Genomic DNA, 20,010 nt, shown 5'->3' with positions numbered 1-20,010 from the left:
TCCTAACAGGCGACTGCGCTCGGATAACCTCCGTCTGGCCTTAGTTCCAAGCATAAAAAAGGCGAGAAGCGGTGGCCGTTTGTTCTCCTATAACACTGCCCGGCTGTGGAACGCCCTTCCCCTTCAAATTCGTCATGCGTCCAACCCTTTAGCCTTCTGGAAACTTCTCAAAACATGGTTTTTCCTTAAGCTTGCTTAGTAATTTGCCATTGTCCGTTCACAGCTGCTATTAGCGCTGGGATACCCTTGGGTAGCTAAACGCTCCATAAATATTTTTTGATTCATTCATTCATTCATTCATTCAATGTCCAGAAGTAATTTTGGCCCAAATTGATTTGTACCCACCTCATGTGTCCCCTGAACTGTATACATGGGGGAAATGATCTACTCATTTATCAGGACTCATACTAGTGTCCAGTGATGAGTTACACAATCACTAGACGATTTACTTTTATTTACCACATGCCAGAACAGACTGGCATTTTTAACGTTACATGCAGTAACTACATTATCCCATGCTTGGTACTGATAATACACTTTCTTTTTCCTCAAGGTTAGTTTGAAGTCTTTCCTGCAGCTGGCTATTTTAACACATTCTCCGGCGACAGCTTGAAGGGCATGATGTAGACAAATGCAGGCTAGCCTACGCTCCCTTACAAACCAAGGCTGAGGTCCTTTTTCCCCTAATCCTGACTGTGTCAAATAAACTGCGATTAATAGCCCTAACCTTTCAAAGTCCTCAACTGCCAGACAGGTTTGCTCATTTGAAAGATGTGTTTACCAGGGGCAGCTGATCAGTACATAACCTGCCCACAAACATTGATAAGTCAGTTTCTCTCCACACTAGCCTTCGATTGTCATCTTTAGCAATGAGGTTCGTTGTGCCCACCACCATGCTAGTCTTTTTTACATCGGGAATACACATGGTGATTACTAGAGGGTTGTGATCGATGCGAATGCTAGGGTCAATACCACCCACCACCAATCGATCAAAAAGATGTCTATAGACGAAGATAATATCTAGGACCAACTGGCTCCTTACAGAGTCACAGGTGAGAACACTGCTTGTGGAGGTGAACACTTACTCATTAGCGCTGCAAACATTAGATTCAAGGGTACAAGAGAGCAGCAGACTTCCACGTTGGTCCATCCCCTGGGACGGAAGGTCTCTTTCACTCCCCCTGAAGAGATCTATAGTGGGGATGTTACAATGACTACTTAACCTAGCAATAGGACCACGTTGAAGTTAAAATTTTATGAGGAGGATGTTCTAATGTGGTTATCTATAAAATTGAAGAGCTGAACAAAATTTGGATTAGCGTTTACAGAAAATTGTCTTTGTAAAAATTGATAACAAACTGTTTAAATTCAATATTCCATATCAACAGAAAGGCCTGAAATAAAACAGAGTTTATAGCAATAGGTTTCATGGAACACCTCAATGTTTTGAACACTTCATCAACTGACCATGTTACCTGGAAAAGAACTATATTATATGATTTAACATATTCAAGTCAGGTACCAACCTAAAGTTTCCCAGCGAACCTTACAATATTCCAAATTAAAATCCTGATCTTTCCGAGCCCCCCATTTGGATTTACGGACTCCATGGGCTAGGGACTCAGCGTGCAGATCTGAGAAATGGCACTTGTCACAGGAATGACAATTTGATATGCTAGGGGTAACCTGAAGAGTTAATGTTGGTGGTTCCCTAACTGCATTACCAGTCCCATCTGTCGTGGAGTACCAGAGTCAGTCCTGCTCATGTAATCCTGAAAGAACCGATTATCTAACAAAAGTAAACCCCTCCCCAATACGTCGCTAATTAGCCATAAACACGTTAGGGGACTGTTCAAATTAATCTTTCCTGCGGGACAGCATTCATATAAGAACTCTCACAAGTAAAAAGAAGGGAGGTATCCACCCACAGTAAGTTGGTAATTTACATAATTATCAACAGCTCAGCTTAATGAACATCTTGTTAAACCACATTGCATAAAATGTACGTCAAATACAACAAAATTAACTCCAACGACTTAAGGTTGCTCCTCCCCCACGTATGTTACACCCTTCCAACACCATTTACAAAGCCAGGCTGTCCATTAATGTACACATATACACACATGTACACACACACACACACACACACTTCCAGAACACCCTTCTATAGTCCCCACTAAGAGAGGCCTCTTAATTCCAATGGGCTGGTATCAGGAGTTAATGGCCCCATTAGAATTATGAAAGACTAATGCAGATCCCTGGACTTTCATAAAGCCAAAATCTCCATGTGTGGAATTAGCAGTGGAACTGGGTCCAGAATTACAGGTCTTCTGTAATTCCTCATTCCTTAGTGGACCCTTAGCGCCCTACATTTGATGGACCAGATTTTCCCCTATGCTGATGTTACTGCCACTCCTGATATCAGTAACTCCAGGGATGGGGAAAACCTGATCAATTTCTGGGCTGCTCGTAACAACGGCCTGAATATTTACCCAGTTGTATCTCATAGCACCCTGTTACAACGCCTCAGAAACATCGGAATCCAAGGAAAAGCACTGGAATGGATCACCTCGTTCCTTGCCGGAAGAACTCAGAGAGTCCGCCTCCCACCATTCAAGTCAGAGGCCACTGAAGTCATCTGCGGCGTACCACAAGGATCTTCACTCAGCCCCACCCTCTTCAACGTATACATGAGCCCCCTCGCGATCATCGCACGCCAACACAACCTCAACATCATCTCCTACGCTGATGACACTCAACTGATCCTATCACTCACCAGAGACCCTAGCACTGCCAAAACCAACCTACATGAAGGAATGAAAGAAGTAGCCGAGTGGATGAAGCACAGCCGTCTGAAACTGAACTCAGACAAAACAGAAGTCCTTATCTTAGGCACCTCCCCCTCCGCCTGGGATGACTCTTGGTGGCCAGAGGCCCTTGGAAAAGCACCCATCCTGACGGACCACGCACGGAACCTGGGCGTCATCCTGGACTCCTCACTCTCGATGAACAGACAAGTCAACGCCGTTTCATCATCTTGCTTCAACATTCTTCGCATGCTCAAAAAAACATTTCGCTGGATCCCCACCGAAACTAGAAAAACGGTCACCCACGCACTGGTCACGAGCCGCCTGGACTACGGAAACACCCTATACGCCGGTACCACCACAAAACTCCAGAAAAAACTCCAACGCATCCAGAACGCTTCAGCCAGACTCATACTAGACATCCCGCGTAAAGAACACATCTCTGCTCACCTGAAAAACCTCCACTGGCTCCCCGTCAATAAGAGGATTACTTTCCGCCTCCTAACCCACGCACACAAAGCACTTTACGAACTTGGACCAGAATGCCTCAACACACGACTTTCCTTCTACACCCCCTCCCGCCAGCTACGATCCTCCAACCAAGCCCTTGCTACTGTAGCTCGCATCAACAAAACCACCATGGGAGGTAGATCCTTCTCCTACCTGGCAGCTAAAACCTGGAACTCACTTCCCACTCACCTTCGCCTTACTCAGAACCACCTAGCATTCAGAAAGCAACTTAAAACTTGGATATTCGACAAGTAACTCCCCACCTTTCTTCAAGCGCCTTGAGACCCTCTTGGTATGTAGCGCGCTATATAAATCTTTTTGACTTGACTTGACTATTCTGGTTGTGTTGCGATGCCCGACACAAAGAAAGGGTTACCCTAAAACCAGTTTGATGCTGAAGATAATTCACCTACAATCTAAAAACAACTCTTAATGGAGGATTATTTACACCTACTCAAACACATTAGAGGGAATACACCGGAGCTGAATACCCTTATTCTGAGTTCTTCCAGAACAACACATGGCGAGACCGGTCTATCAAATTTAAGTACCGATTTATTAAATCAAGATGATCACAGGAAAAAACATATAACAAACATAACTGGGATGACTGTGTGATGTAGCCCAAAATACCTGGAAACTATTAACTTGTGTGCCACCTGAATGATTTATTACTGTAGAACTAGAAAAGACCATCACATATTTCACACTAGCATTACTTATAACAGCAAGGCTTATACATGTGTCAGTCAATGCCCCTTACACAAATTATTAGGCGTGAGCCCAGGGGATAAAACCAAATTTGATTGTGGGTGAAATCAAAATAAAAAAAACGAAATCGTTGATGACTATTTTAAACCCTGTGGAATCTTGATCGCGGTTCACTTCAGGGTAATAACTCAACAGAATCAACAAATGTGGTTCACCATTATCCCTATATTACTATCGGCTAGGGAGGTCGATCTCGAACCTGGGGAACTGGGTTCGAGTCTCGGCAATGACGCTGAACATCCTGTGATTCTGGGGCAATCACTTAATCTCCTTGTACCTAACAAAAATGAATGTGTTCTCATGTAATGGAACTGGTGCTATGTAAATCGCTCTGATACCCGATTCGGGTCAAGTTCGCGCTATATAAAACTCTGTATAAAAAATAAAAAATAAATAAACACCTATACATTGTAACATAAGCAGAGTGTATAGTCTCAGCATAGGACAAGCTTTAATTGAGAAATTACACTCCAGGAAATCTTGAAATGAACTTACGATGGATCTGCTGGGAAGTTTTGACACCTATGTCATCGTTTCCAGACCTCCCGGTTAGGGTTATTTGATCCGGCGACTTATACTAATCCAGTAGCAGGCACTCTACAAGTTTGTGCAAGGACAGAGCACTTGACTCAACTGTAAATGGAGTCCAGTCAAAGCGGTGCTCCTTTTAATAGGTGACTGCCACCCCAATGTTTAGGCTATGACACAACAATTGATTACATGCAATTTTACAAGAAGGCTGCAAAAGTGTATATTACTTAAATAAGGAGCTTATGGTTTCCATTCAGAATTTATATCAAGAAATGCTTGCATAAGTAATATAAATAACAAAGCAGCCTTATGTCTTATTCCCAAGAGATTCTCAGTCCATGCATTAATAGAAAAGCAACTGATGTAGAGAGATTCACTTAAAACGCGTGTCATTGTTTGATTACAAGGGCACTGATCCCAATAAACTTAGCATGTTACTGATGATCTGCCAAGGAAACTCTGAGATTCGAATAGAACTGGGATATGGGTAAACAAATCTGAAGACCTGCCTTCAACTCAATTTCAAGGCAATAGTGAGCTAGGGTTCTTGCAGTAAAACTCTTCAAATGTTTCTAAACTACAAAAACTTGACACTGATTTGCACATGGTCGCGCCTGTTCCATGCACCAAAAGTCCTCCAGACGTAAACATACGCTTCCCTCATCCATTTCGGATTCTTTTGCTGTGATGATGCTTTGCGCTATCCTTGCTTTGATGTGTGATAAACCCTTGCATCCACAGAGGAAAACAAGAGGGTTGGAAGTCAAGTGTATTAAAAGATATAAATAAAAATGAAATGAAACCTACAATTCGGGGGTGGTCAATGCTTACTCGAGAATATCCCGTCATCGCTTATATGCATGCACTGTTAGCGGGTAATAGATTCACAGGCTTATTTGTGGAAGTAAAATTGAAAGCAGAGATTATCTGAGGTTGATGCTGAGTTCATATTCAAAGATACTTTCTTGATAATACATTGGGAGTTATTGGGAGTTTGAAGATGAGGAGTAGAGAGTACAAGGAAGAGATCATGACCATGTTTGGATAAAGTATAACAGAATGCAAAGAACAGAGGCACATTCGGTTTCATGCTTCGTTCTTAGTAAGGATCTGCTCCCCTATGAATTGAGGCTAACAGGTCCATTCACAGGGTGTTGCATGTGAGATTAGACCAGAGCAACCTTTCACTTCCGGCCCCCTCAGGTTGAAGGCGATCTGGGGGTGCTTGTCTTTCCCCTTAGAAGGGACCTTCTTAGAGGGGACCTGGCTTGGCAGCTCGGGCTTGACTGTTTCTATTGGAGCAGGATCAAGAATCGTTTGAATAAGGGCCTCGTGCCAGAAAGGCACAGTGGGTGAGAAAGGATACTCTAGAAGGTGGCCTGTGCGATTGACAGTGGATGAGGTTAATTCAAGCATTCCTTTTGCCACTTTGCTCTTCCCACAGCTTGGCGTGTAGCATTAGGAGTTTCAAACATTGGGGTCAACCTGCATTCCACAATGTAGAACTGTTGCTTACATAACCTCTCATCCACAAACCCTTCCTCTTTGTTCCTGGGCAGCAACTTACCTGAATTAAGGACGTGAATTACATCCGAGAGCTAGTAGGACGGGGATAAACCAGTGGTTAAATAATAGCAGTATGTAGATAAGGAGTGAAAGGAAAGGGTTGCAACTGGAAGACTTCTGAAGAATAAAACCTCAGGGCTCACACCGGAACCACCATTACTAATCCCAGAAGTCCATAAAGAATTAGAAGGGGTCTTTTGTGGGCAGAACTGCGGGCTGGTGCACATGGTCAGGTTTTTGCCCTCCACAACCCCACGACAAGCAACACGCTTTATGACCCACCTGGCTGGTCCACTGGAGCTGGGAGTGCCACGCCCCCAATAAGGTATCATAGAATTCCGTCAGCTGCCGCTGCAAGGGCCAGTCCCCCTGGCAAAGGTCCTGCCATATGGTCACCAACTGCACCTGTGAAGAGGACAAGGGCATAATCAGGCAAATGAACAAAGGGAGCTCTGCCCCATCAAGAGGCTGGTTAACAACCAGAGTTACAAAGTGTTGACCAGGTTATGCAGTGCACATGGTCACCCCTATGCCTTGCTGAAGAAGCCCATGGCACAGGAGCCCCACTTAACAGACGCAATCATTATCAGCAAGTACGCTCTGACAGAAACGCAAAATACACAGAGCGCCATAAAAACACAGGGTCAACGGAGATGGAACCAAGATGTGCCCCTGATGCTGATCACTTTCTGTTATGTTGGATTGATCCCCTGGATTTGCTATGACTAATCATAGAAGGATGGGGGGGCATCGCAAGAGGAGGACCATAGCAATACGCAAAAAGACCACCTCGCTTCTACAGGGTAGGATCCAGGCAGCAGCGTTCCCATATTTCAGCTTTGAGACCAGGTCCAAAAATAGTGCAGACAAGGAATGCAGTCCATACACACAGGCAGGCATCAGGATGGAAATGTAGAAAGGAGGCCATGGAATGGGTTGGTGCTTAGAGTCAGTACAAACATCACAGATCCAATGCCGGATTCAGTGTGCACGTAAGGCTAGATCGTGGGTAGTAGTTATAGTAGTATAATGGTTCATGTAACAAAGGTCACCGAAAATTAATATAAAGCGTGCGTGATATGTACAAAACAACAACTACATCAGACAGCCACAGTGAGTGAAGGGAAATCTTGTGTAACTCAGACCCTGGACTATATTGCTCGGCCGCTTGGTAGCTCAGTTTACCAGTCGACTGACCATCCCCAGGCTGCTCGACTTGTTTACAAGTCTAGGCTTTACTAAATGAAGTATTTGCGGATCATATTTGCCCCTCTGTGGCAACGCCTCCACCCCAAACTCACAAGATTCAATCTGATGGCGTGTATTGGGCAGACATTCAGCTTCTGGAGCCACTGTGGTTTCCAGTGAGAGATTAAACACACACAGACACTTCAGATAAAAGCACTTCTAGGCACTGCACAGCAAGGGGAAATAACCCATGCAGTGCTCTCTATGGACAAGGACTCCACCTCTAGGTAAGATTCCAACAAGTTGCACTTCAATAGAAGGCATCCACATACAGCACTTCATAGAAATGGAAGGCACACACTGCACTTCATAGAAATGGAATAACACACTGCACTTCATAGAAATGGAATGCACACACTGCACTTCATAGAAATAGAATGCACACACTGCACTTCATAGAAATTGAATGCACACACTGCACTTCATAGAAATGGAATGAACACACTGCACTTCATAGAAATGGAATGAACACACTGAACTTCATAGAAATGGAATGCACACACTGCACTTCATAGAAATGGAATGCACACACTGCACATCATAGAAATGGAATGCACACACTGCACTTCATAGGAAAGAAATCACTGACGGCTCCACTCTAGGGTAAAAACCCCACTTGCTACACATCAAGGGAAGGAATTCACTGCACTTCATGGGGATGGAATCTGCACACAGCACTTAAAGTGGAAGAAAATTACTATACTTCAAGGGTAAGGAACGTGTATGCTCCACTTTATGCAAAAGGTACCACACGTTACACTTCAAGGGGAGGAATTCCGTGCACTGTAAGGGCAAGGAATGTGCACACTGCACAGCAAAGGGAAGCACCCACACACTGCACTTCTTGAAAAGGAAATCTGTACACAACACTTCAATGGAAGCATTTACTGCACTCCAAGGGGTATAAATCCGGACACTGCACTTAGAAAGTAAGGAAACAGTATTCTGCAAGGTGTGGGAGCCCTGCGCTGTACTTTATGGATAAGGAATACCTGCAGGTTCCACTGCTAAAGTAAGAATCCAACACATTGCACTTCAAGGGAAGGCATACCTTCCACTGCACCTCAAATAAAGGAAATCTACACTCTGCTCTTCAGGGGAAGGAACCCACACACTGCCCTTCGTAGAAAGGAAATCTACACACTGCACTTCCAAGCAATGAACCCATACACTGCGCTTCATAGACAGGAAATCTCCACACGGCTCTTGAAGGGAAGGAAGCCACACACTGCACTTCATAGAAACGAAATCTACACACTGCTCTTCAATGGAAGGAACCCACACACTGCACTTCATAGAACGGAAATCTACACACTGCACTTCCAAGCAATGAACCCATACACTGCGCTTCATAGACAGGAAATCTCCACACGGCTCTTGAAGGGAAGGAAGCCACACACTGCTCTTCGAGGGAAGGAAATATACACATTGGGTCCCTTCCCTTGAATAGCACACACTGCACTTCATAGAAAGGAAATCTACACACTGCACTTCCAGGGAAGGAACCCATGCACTGCACTTCACAGAAAGGAAATCTACACACTGCACTTCATAGAAAGTAAATCTACACACTGCACTTCCAGGGAAGGAACCCATGCACTGCACTTCACAGAAAGGAAATCTACACACTGCACTTCCAGGGTATGAACCCACACACTGCACTTCAAAGAAAGGAAACCTACACACTGTTCTTGAAGGGAAGGAAGCCACACGCTGTACTTCACAGAAAGGAAATATACACACTGGGTTCCTTCCCTTGAAGAGAGCACACTGCACTTCATAGAAAGGAAATCTGCTCACAGCACTTCACAGAAAGGAAATATACACATTGGGTTCCTTCTCTTGAATAGCACACCTGCACTTCATAGAAAGGAAATCTACACACTGCACTTTATAGAAAGTAAATCTACACTCTGCACTTCATAGAAAGTAAATCTAGACACTGCACTTCCAGGGAAGGAACCCATGCACTGCACTTCACAGAAAGGAAATCTATACACTGCACTTCCAAGCAATGAACCCATACACTGCACTTCAAAGAAAGGAAATCTACACACTGCACTTCAAGGGTATAAACCCACACACTGCACTTCAAAGAAAGGAAACCTACACACTGCACTTCAAGGGAAGGAATCCACACGCTGAAGTTCATAGAAGGGGAGTCAAGTTACACTTCAAGGGAAGGATTTCAAAGAGTTCACTTTAAGGAGAAGGCATCCCAAACACTTCATACACTGCACTTCACTGTAAGGAATCCACACCCTGAACTTCATGGTAAAGCAATCACTGGAGGTTCCCCGGCTAGGCAAAGAATCCCATGCAATGCACTTCATACAAAGGGAATCCACACAATGCACTTTAAAGGGGGGGTCACAGACTACGAAGCATCCCTGCACTTGAAGGAAGAAACATCGCTAGATACAGCACTTCTAGGGACAGTAGCCCGTGAAAAGTGCATCTTCAGCGACACAATGATCTTCAACGGAGGAGCTATGAAGGGGCACATCGGTTGTCCTTAACTGGACCATAAATTTTCATTTTTATTTTTTAACAAGCATCAAGTGATCAGGTTTTTCTGCCGAATATAGGAACACAAAAGAACAGGACATTTGGTTCTGTGTCAGAGGTGAGTTGCAGCTGCTGCAATCACGAACCTGAGCTGGCAGTTCACAGCGCAAACAAGATATAATTATTATAGAGGAAATAGTACAGGAGACACTGAACGTCACAGGTGACGAAACCAGAGCTAGCGAAAGCAAGAAGCAGATCAGCACATTCCCGAGAGCACTCTTTTATCCCAGTCACCGAGGCATGGAAGTCTGTCGAACGGTACAACAGCGCCACCTGGTGCTCGATGACGGAAAGAGCGCTCACCAAAGTAAGGATGGGACAGCAGTCAAACATAATAAGATTGATAATAACTTGATTTTTAAATTAGCGCTTTCCACTGTGCTTCTGAGGTTTCTAAGCAATGTACACAATTGTTACTGCCTAAAGTAACGTACACAAATTAGCGAGCTTAGGACTAGTAATTCGAATTCGTGACATTTAGATAACCGCAGCATTAACTGAGTGATGACAGGGGAACCCTATTATTTTATTTTATTACATTCCTCTCCTTTTTAGGTTATCATTTAATGGCACTCTGGCACCCAAGCACACATAAGGTGATGGGAGGCTGATTGCAACAAATAACCACTGGCAAACATTCGGGGTAGCAATGCAATCCATTGTTCATTTTGCCCACCAAACCACCTCGGATTAGACTCAGCCATTTGCAAACCATCTGTGATCCTGCTATAAAAGGAAGAGTCCAGCCCAAACTGCCAAACCAGGTCCTCTCTGAACCAGAAGACAAGAAACCCAGGACCTGCTTTCCCCTGACTGGGGCTCTTGGGTTTGCTGTAACGTGGTTCCAGTGGCACAGTGAGCAAGGGGTCCATGTTTGTGCATACCCATGGCTTCTTAGGGTAGGATATCAAACACACAAAAGGTAGTGGGAGGCTGCTTTCAATACTTCTAACCACTGGCAATCACTCGGGTAGCACCGAGGCGTCTCCGGGAGCAACGTTCATTTTAGTGACTTTCTTGTTTGGAAACTTTTAAATTTGCCTACCTGAACTGCTCTTTTAGCGCTCTGGACCTAGCGCTCTGATCCTCCCTGGCTGCTTCCTCTCCTGCACGCGACCCAGACTGCCTCCGCTGATCGCCCCCTCCTTGCCTGACTCTCGGAGTAGGACGGGCGGCTCCACCATCTTGGGCGGGTCTGGGCTCTGCGCTGCAGTTCTTTGGCCCCCTCTCCCCCTGCCACGCCCCCCTGATCCTCCTCCCCCATGTGTCCCTACATTATGGCTACTCATTCCCGGCCGCGCAGCGGACGAGCGCAGCGGGCGCGACGAAGGCGCGCCAAAGTTGCGCCTAAGTTAAGCCCGTCTGCGCCCATCCGCGACGGGCCGGGACCAGGGGCCACACACTCTGATCCTTTTTTGGTTTATACTTCAGCTCAACTCATAGCTCTCTCTGCTATTGCCTCACCTTCCCCCTCACTACTGCGACATCTTGATACATTCGGCATTCTTGTCTCTTCCCCTTCTCAGCCCATCCGGGTCTCTCACAGCCCTACTCTTCCCTCTGTTGACCCCCCTCCTGTCCCCCGTTCCTCCCCTGTTCCTACTGTAGCCTCTGCTTACCTGCTCAACACCCGCTCTGCAGTCAAACACCAGACGGCACTTTTCAACCTTTTGACCACCGATTCCTCAGACTTCCTTTTCTTGACTGAAACTTGGTTCACCGCCGATTCCCTCCCTGATCTTCTAGCCATTCTCCCCGATACCCATTACGCCCTCCGAGCTGACCGTCCGGACGAAGTGTCAGCTCAAGTGGTTGGAGCAGCAGACCCTGATGCAGAGGTCTGGCCCGGACCAGGGTTCAATTCCCCGCCTCGGCGGGTCTTGGGCTCAAATTTCCCCCGGACCTGACAATTCTCACCTCGGTGCCTATTCCAATCATGGAGTCCCACTCTGTAACTCTGGGCAATAGCTTGCTTAATCTCCACAATGGCCCCTCGCAGCGGGATGCCTGGCTTTCACCTTGGGGATGCCCAGTAATGGGTTATCTCGCAGGGGAATACCAGGACGGGTTCCCTAAGCAAGCGCTGGGACGCTTTCGGGCAGCCATGCGCTCTACAAATCAAATTTCATTTCATTTCATTTCATTTCACGGTAAGGTTGGGGGAGGTGTGGCGATGATCATTCGGTCGACCTTCAAATTTCAACTTCTTATTCACCCCCCCATACCCAACGTGGACTACTTGGTGGCCCGCTCCCTTAATCTTTCTGCCCCCCTCACTGTTGTCCTCGTGTACCGTCCCCCTCAATCTATGCCTTCCTTTGTAGCCTCCCTTCAGGACCTTTTGGCCACTCTGGTGGTCAACAACTCCTCCGTCCTTCTGCTCGGCGACTTTAACTTTTGGCCGGGCGATCCTAGGGAAGATCTTCCCTCTAAAGACTTTTCTGCCACCCTCCAGTGCTTAAACCTCACATCTCATGTCACAGTCCCTACCCACGCCCAGGGTCACATCCTGGATCAAATCTGGTCCTCACGTCCTGTCATCTCACCACCCTCTATATCCCCTTGTGTAGGAAGGGGGAGGCTCTAGTTGGCGCAGTGCAACACTAGCGACAAGCAGGGACTCTCTCTTCCTCGTCAGGGCTGAGGGTTACCTTCCAGACAACCTCTGCTTACCCTCTAGGTAGTGTGGCTTAAGCAGTCGTAGGCTAATCTTTGGGGCACATAGGGTTAAACACTTGTAACAGTACACCTTTGCAACCAACCCACCACACAACGAGACCAGACTGTATTCTTGTAAAAATATATATCTTTATATAGATTTTAAGCAGGCTTGTGAATACAGTCAATAACTTTATGAAGACGGTTGCAAGTTACGTAATTCGGGTTACCACAGTTCTTATGGAAGTTCTCTTGAGGCCCGTAGGCCGGGGTTATTCAAAGTTCTTGTGGAGCCGGCGGCTTCCAAGGGATCTGTCCCACGTCGCGTTGCCTTCCCGGGGTCGCTGATCGTTGCGGCTCTTCGGCCGAGCAGGTCACTGGTCGTCCGGGGCAGCGGTGTTCTGTGGCGGCAGGGTCCTTTCCTCGTCGTCCGCTCCGACCCTGGAGGCGGCGGCTGTGCAGTTGTGACAAGTGGCAGTACGGTCCCCAAGTGCAGGACGTACCCAGCCAAATGTCGGTGCAGCTGTGGGCTCACAGCTGGGCTGTCGGGCAGGCTTACCGACCTTGCGGATTCTCGTAGGGCAACTGTCCGTCCTTGCAGGTGAGTGACTGCTCGCTATGCAGTCACCTCGGTAGCTCGGACCGGACGGGTCCTCCTTTGCTTTGCTCTCGGGCTCCCGGTGCAGTTGCGGTCACGGTGTTCGGGCCAGCGGCGGCTGGTCCTCACTTTGCTTCTGCTGTTGCTTTGGGCCCCGGTCACGGTGGTCGGGAGGATGTTGATGCCTTAGAGGAGATTCCTCCGTCAGTGCTGCGGCGATGGTCAGCACCCGCAGTCGCTTTCCAAGGGGGTAGCGTCCACTGGTCCTGGGACGCTGGTCAGGGGGCAAGTTCAGTTGCAAGCCCTTGGAGATCTCTTTGCAGAGTTTGGCACAAGTAGCACAATAGTCTTTTCGTAGTCTTATTGTCTTCCTCTCCTTCAGCAGCAAGGCACCAGACACAGGCAAGAGTCAGCACCCTTCCTTGTCTCTCGCGGTCCTTCTCGTAGGGCAGAGTCTTTCTGTGGCCCAAACCGGATCTAATTTTCAAGGAGCAGGGCTCCGTCTTTTATAGGCCAATTCTTTTGTTCTCGCAGGCCAGGGGGGCCTTTGCATAGCCACTTTCAGTTCTGGAGTACCCCCGCGGGTGTACTCCGGCTTCTGCTTTCAGTGTGAGGGGCAGGCGCATCAGACGCCCCACAGGAGGTGGAGCCAGCATTGTCCGGACAGGAGTGGCCAGAGTACCTTGTTGATGGGAGCTTCGCCCTTCCTGGGCCAGGTGCCGGCAGAGTCATCCGCCGCTCCCCAGGAGGGTGGAGCCAGCATTGTGGAGGTCGAGCACAGTGACAGCTCGAGTCAAGAGGCACTCCTACCTCCCACTAAGGTGTAATCTGCGCATTCACCACCTGTCATCCCTCCAGCCCTGTCACTCACACATCCCAGACAGTCAGATACACACCAGCAGAGGCGGCTGAAATGGTTAAGCAAGCAAATGCTAACTTTCTAAAAGTAGCATTTGCAAACCCAGGGTACTGAAATAAACTTGACTACAAGAAATATCTCCTTATCCTGAGTTCAGGCATACTAAACATGACTCACTACCATGCTCCTTGAGCCTGCGGGGATTATAGGGTGTCATAACCCTCGCAGCCCAGTCTGGCCTAATGGAGCAGGTAGCCTTCAGTAGTGAAATACGGTCTTCGTTGTAAGTCACTACTAGGACATGCCACGCACATCAGGGCTTGTCCTACCTTGCACCTACAACGCACCCTGCCCGTAGGCCTACCATAGGGGTGACTAATATGTAGTCAAGGGAAGGGTCGGTGCTGGCAAGTGGGGACACTTGCCCAGCTAGCGTGATAGTACGAGACCGCACGCGGGTTCTGCGGTCGCAGTTCCCAGACACATCTTTACGGCTGCTTCGGTGGGTGGCGCAACCAGCGCTGCAGGCCCACCAGCAGTATTGGCATCTACAAGCCCCGGCACTCTCTTGTGCGCTTTACTAGGGACTAACAGTAAATCCAATGCACCAATCATGGATACCAATCGTGTGTACAATTTACAGTAGGGAGCACTTGCACTGCGGCACGGATCAGCCGTGGCGCAGTGCCCTGAGTATCGGAAAACCAGCAAAACATCGGAGGCACATCAGCAAAAAGTGGAAGGGAGACTCACGCCAAGGTGCCAGGTCTAACATGTGTCCCCTCCAGCTGAAATGTGGGGGGAACTACCCTTCCCCAGGGAGTTCCACATCACTAAGGCGGAAAAATCTGGACAGACCGTCAGCGTTGGCGTGATCGGTGCCAGGGCGGTGTTCCACCGTAAAGTCCATACTCTGTAGAGAAATGGACCACCTCAACAGTTTCGGGTTCTCACCCCTCATTTGCATCAACCATCTGAGGGGCCTGTGGTCCGTCTGAACTCGGAAGTGAGACCCAAACAAGTAGGGTCTTAGCTTCTTCAGCGCCCAGACCACAGCAAATGCTTCACGCTCTATTGCACTCCACCTACTTTCCCGTGGAAGTAACCTCCGACTTATGAAGGCTACGGGTTGGTCAAAGCCCTCCTCAGTCATCTGTGAAAGAACAGCCCCTACACCATGCTCTGAAGCGTCTGTTTGCACAATGAACTCCTTGGAGAAATCTGGGGCCAGGAGCACGGGCGCCGTGCACATGGCAGTCTTCAGGGTGTCGAAAGCTCTCTGACAGGTGTCAGTCCAAATCACATTCCTGGGCTGCTTTTTCGAAGTCAGCTCTGTCAAGGGGGTCACGATCGTGCCATAGCCCTTGACAAACCTCCTGTAATACCCAGTGAGCCCCAGGAAGGCTCTCACTGCAGTCTGGGTCTTGGGGGGTTCCCAAGCCAGGATGGTTTCGATTTTGGGCTGCAAGGGGGCTACCTTGCCACTCCCAACTTGGTGTCTCAAGTACACCACTGAACCCTGCCCAATCTGGCACTTGCTTGCCTTGATTGTGAGGCCTGCTCTGCGCAGGGCCATCAACACTTCCCAGAGGTGTCGCAGGTGTTCGGGCCAGGTGCCGCTGAACACCGCGATGTCATCCAGGTAGGCGGCACTGAACTCGTCCAGTCCAGCCAACACCTGGTTGACCAATCTCTGAAAGGTGGCAGGGGCATTCTTCATTCCAAATGGCATAACCCGGAACTGGAAATGCCCATCTGGTGTAGAGAATGCCGACCTCTCCTTTGCCCCATCGGTCAAGGCGATCTGCCAGTACCCAGACGTCAAATCAAACGTGCTGAGAAACCGGGCAGCCCCTAGCCGATCAATGAGCTCGTCAGCTCTGGGGATGGGGTGCGCGTCAGTCTTCGTGACTGAATTGAGTCCTCTGTAGTCCACACAGAACCGGAGTTCGGGTGTGGCTCCCGGCGCAGCAGCCTTCGGAACCAAGACCACGGGGCTGGACCAAGGACTGCTGGAAGACTCAACCACCCCGAGGGCAAGCATCTTGGAGACCTCCTCCTTAATGCAGGCCCGGACCCTGTCAGTTACCCGGTAAGCCTTGTGCTTTACCGGTAAGCTGTCTCCAGTGTCCACATCATGGACGCACCAATCTGTGACACTCGGAACCAGGGAGAACAGGTCTGGAAACTGTCCCAGCAACTGGCGGCAGTCCTCCTGTTGTTCGGCGGTCAGGGAGGGTGAGAGGTTAACTCCATCCACTGACCCATCCTTCTCACAGGCCACCAAGAGGTCAGGAAGAGGCTCCGACTCCTCCTCCATTCCGTCATCGGTTGCCAACAACATGCCCACTTCGGACCTTCGCAAGTGGGGCTTGAGGCGGTTGACATGTAGGACCCGCAAAGGGTTGCTGGGCGTCTTCATGTCCACCAAGTATGTCACGGGGCTCTTGCGCTCCACAACCTCAAATGGTCCTGTCCACTTATCTTGAAGGGCACAGGGCTCCACTGGGGCCAAGACATACACCTCCTGTCCAGGCTGAAGCTCGACCAGAGTGGCATTCTGATCGTACCACCGCTTCATTTCTTCCTGGCTCGCTTCCAGATTTGCCTCGGCAAGTTGTCTGAAGCGTCTGGTCTGGTTTCTGAAGGCCAGCATGTAGCTATATACATTCTGGGGAGGTTTCCTGGGAGATTGCTCCCAGCCTTCCTTTACCAAACTCAGTGGTCCTCTCACGGGGTGACCGTACAGCAGTTCAAAGGGGCTGAACCCTAGGGACTTCTGTGGTACCTCGCGATATGCAAACAGCAGGCATGGCAAGAGGACGTCCCACTTACGCCTCATCGGACCTTCCAGGCCCATTATCATGCCTTTGAGGGTTCGGTTGAATCTTTCAACCAACCCGTTACCTTGGGGATGGTAGGGTGTGGTGAATTTGTACGTTACGCCACACTCCTGCCAAAGGGACTTCATATATTTCGATATGAAATTGGTCCCCCTGTCGCTCACCACCTCTAGAGGGAATCCTACTCGTGAGAAAATTCCCATCAGTGCACGCCCCACCACGGGAGCCGTCACTGTCCTCAGAGGGATGGCTTCAGGGTACCGGGTGGCATGGTCCACCAAGACCAGGATGAACCTGTTGCCCATGGCTGTCTTGGGGTCCAGAGGCCCAACGATGTCAATACCCACTCGCTGGAATGGCGTACCGACCACAGGGAAGGGTTGGAGGGGAGCCTTGTTCTTCCCTCCCGTCTTCCCACTTGCCTGGCAAGTCGGACAGGTTCTGCAATAAGCGTCTGAGCTTTTATGCATTTGGGGCCAGTAGAAGTGGGTGACAAGCCTGTCATAGGTCTTGTCCATCCCCAAATGTCCTGCTAAAGGCACATCATGAGCCAGCCCCAGTAGGAAGGCTCTGAATTTCTGGGGTACCACCAGCACACGGGCTGACCCAGGTTCAGCAGCCTTAGGCTCCGAATACAGGAGGTCGTTCTCCCAGTACACGTAATGTGTTTTGGCCTGAACACCATTGGCCTGGTCTGCAGCCTGCTGCCGCATACCCACGAGAGAAGGGCATTCTTTCTGCTCCCCGCAGAATTCCTCCCTGGAGGGTCCTCCTTCTTGCTGCCAATGGGTCAGCTCAGGCAGGTCCCCCAGTTCGGCGATCTGTTCCCCTGTAGGCTCCAGGGCATCCCCCTCAAGGTCTGCTTCCTCCTGGACCGTAGGAACTTCAGGGGCCGGTTTCCCGCGCCCCCTGCGCCTTCTCCCTAAAGCCGGTTCCTGGGCCTCTCCATCAGGCCCCAGGACCTCTCGATCACCCTTACTGGCTGCCATCGACCGGGTGGTCACGCACGCCCAGTCAGGCAGGCCCACCATCCGCAGGTGAGTCGCTTTCTCCACCTTTTCCCAAGGGGAGTGCTCCAAGTCGTTCCCTAGCAAACAGTCAACAGGCATGGTTTTTCTCACACAGACCTGCAGAGTACCAGAGACCCCCCCCCACTCGAAGGGAACTTGAGCCATCGGACACTGGCTCTCAGAATTATCAGCATTGATAACCCTACAGTAGGCATGGGGTACAACCTGCTCTTGAGACACCAGGTGCTGCCTCACTGCAGTCACACTGGCTCCTGTGTCTCTAAGAGCCTCAGCTTCCTTGCCATTGATGATCACCACCTGCCCATATTTCTTAGTGTTAGAGGGCAGGTAGTTCGTCGGGATCATCTCACTGTCTCCTAGCGAGACCAGGGTCATGTGAACGGGATCTCCACCCCCCGGGACCATCATTTCTTCTCCCAGGTGAACGCTAGTCACTTGTCGGGGCGGAGCACCAGTGGGTGCAGGTTTTCCAAATAGGCGACACTTGGGGTCACTGGATATGTGCCCAGGCTCGCCACATTTGAAACAATTGAAGGGCCCCTTTGGAACAGGTTTACCTGTCGGGGCCCCATTCTGCTTCGGGGGTGGGGGAGGCTGAGAACCCTGCTGCGGATTCCCTTGGGAACTACTTTGGGGGCCTTTTTGGAACCCTTTCTGTTTTCCCCCTTTGTCCCCCCCACTCTTCTGCTGGGGACCCTGCCCACTCTTGGCGGAATCTCCCACGGGACCCTTGTGGACCCTGGTGCTGAGCCAGCGGTCCGCCTCCTCAGCAAGCTTCCTCGGGTTGGACAGCTTGCTATCGATCAGGTGTTGGCGTAACTCAGGAAAACAGTGATCAGCCAAGTGCTCCCATGCAATTAAATCAAAGAGACCTTGAAAATCATTAACTTTGTTACCTTTCACCCAACCATCCAGTGCTCTGCAAAAGTAAGTCACATACTCCACATACGTATTCCCAGGCCGCTTAGTACATCCCCTAAACTTCTGTCTATACATTTCAGGGGTAAGCCCGTACCTGTTTAATAAAGCTTCTTTCATGTGGGCATAGGATCTCTGATTCTCAATGGGCAAATCTAGCAAGGTATCTCTCCCTTCGCTAAGGAACCTTCCCCACAACCCCGCTCCCCAATCCTTGTCAGGGACCCGGTGGGAGGACATGGCTACCTCGTATGCCCTAAACCACTGTCCTATGTCATCCCCCTTAAAGAACTCCTTAACTACGTCCTTCGGGATGTGCACTCTTGACTCTACCTGCACTGGCGATGTGCTGCCACCAGAGGGAGGCCGATCCAAGTCTCTCTCCTTGAGACTTATCTCCCTCATCTTGATTTCATAATCCATCTGATGCTTTCGCTCTTCCAGCGCCATTCTTTTGGTTTCCAGCTCCAGCTGGATTTTCAATTCTGCCAATTTTCTCTCGTGATTCCGGGTTTCCTTCCTGTCCGCCAGCTCCTCTGGCGACAGGCCTTTACCAAAGCTGTGCTCGCTGTCTTGCCTCTCGAGATCGATCAGATCCCCAGGTGCATTCTGCTCCGGCGTTGCATTCTGCTCGGCGAGGACGTCTTGCTCCTCCGGGGTCTTTCTGGACTCCACCCAGGCTTTCAGGGCCTTGTAGAGCTCCGGCTTGTTTTTGCAGCCAGCGTGCGGAACTTTGAGTTTCCTACAGAAAAACTTCAGTTCAACTCTGGTGTACTTATCCAGCTTTGCGGCGTCCCACTCCACCTCCAACACCTCAGAGGTCGTGGACTCCGCTCCATCCAGGCTCTTTGTGCCAGGCATGGTTTCGGCACGCGGAATCTTCTTTCAAAAAGCAAAGTCTGTGGTTTAGTAACTGTACCGTAATCCTTGTGTAGTGGTCAGAAGCTCAGGTATAACTATCGCAAGTGTAAATTCGAAATCCTCACCGCTGCGTCCAATGTAGGAAGGGGGAGGCTCTAGTTGGCGCAGTGCAACACTAGCGACAAGCAGGGACTCTCTCTTCCTCGTCAGGGCTGAGGGTTACCTTCCAGACAACCTC

At 49.3% G+C, this 20,010-nt stretch overlaps 1 protein-coding gene across 2 annotated transcripts in view; it reads right to left on the bottom strand.

Annotated features, from left to right (window-relative positions):
- COG7 (component of oligomeric golgi complex 7) overlaps nt 1-20,010 on the bottom strand; it is a 199,680-nt gene that overhangs the window by 121,026 nt on the left and 58,644 nt on the right. For both annotated transcript variants that reach the window (XM_086940442.1, XM_086940443.1), the window contains exon 7: nt 6,468-6,590. In XM_086940442.1, coding sequence (XP_086796568.1) covers nt 6,468-6,590 — 123 coding nt within the window. The remainder of the gene's footprint in view (nt 1-6,467; nt 6,591-20,010) is intronic.

Source organism: Lissotriton vulgaris, chromosome 10, assembly GCF_964263255.1.
Source record: "Lissotriton vulgaris chromosome 10, aLisVul1.2, whole genome shotgun sequence".
NCBI classification, from domain to species: domain Eukaryota; kingdom Metazoa; phylum Chordata; class Amphibia; order Caudata; family Salamandridae; genus Lissotriton; species Lissotriton vulgaris.
The sequence above is the reverse complement of the archived record's forward strand: the minus strand, read 5'-3'. Positions and strand labels throughout refer to the sequence as shown.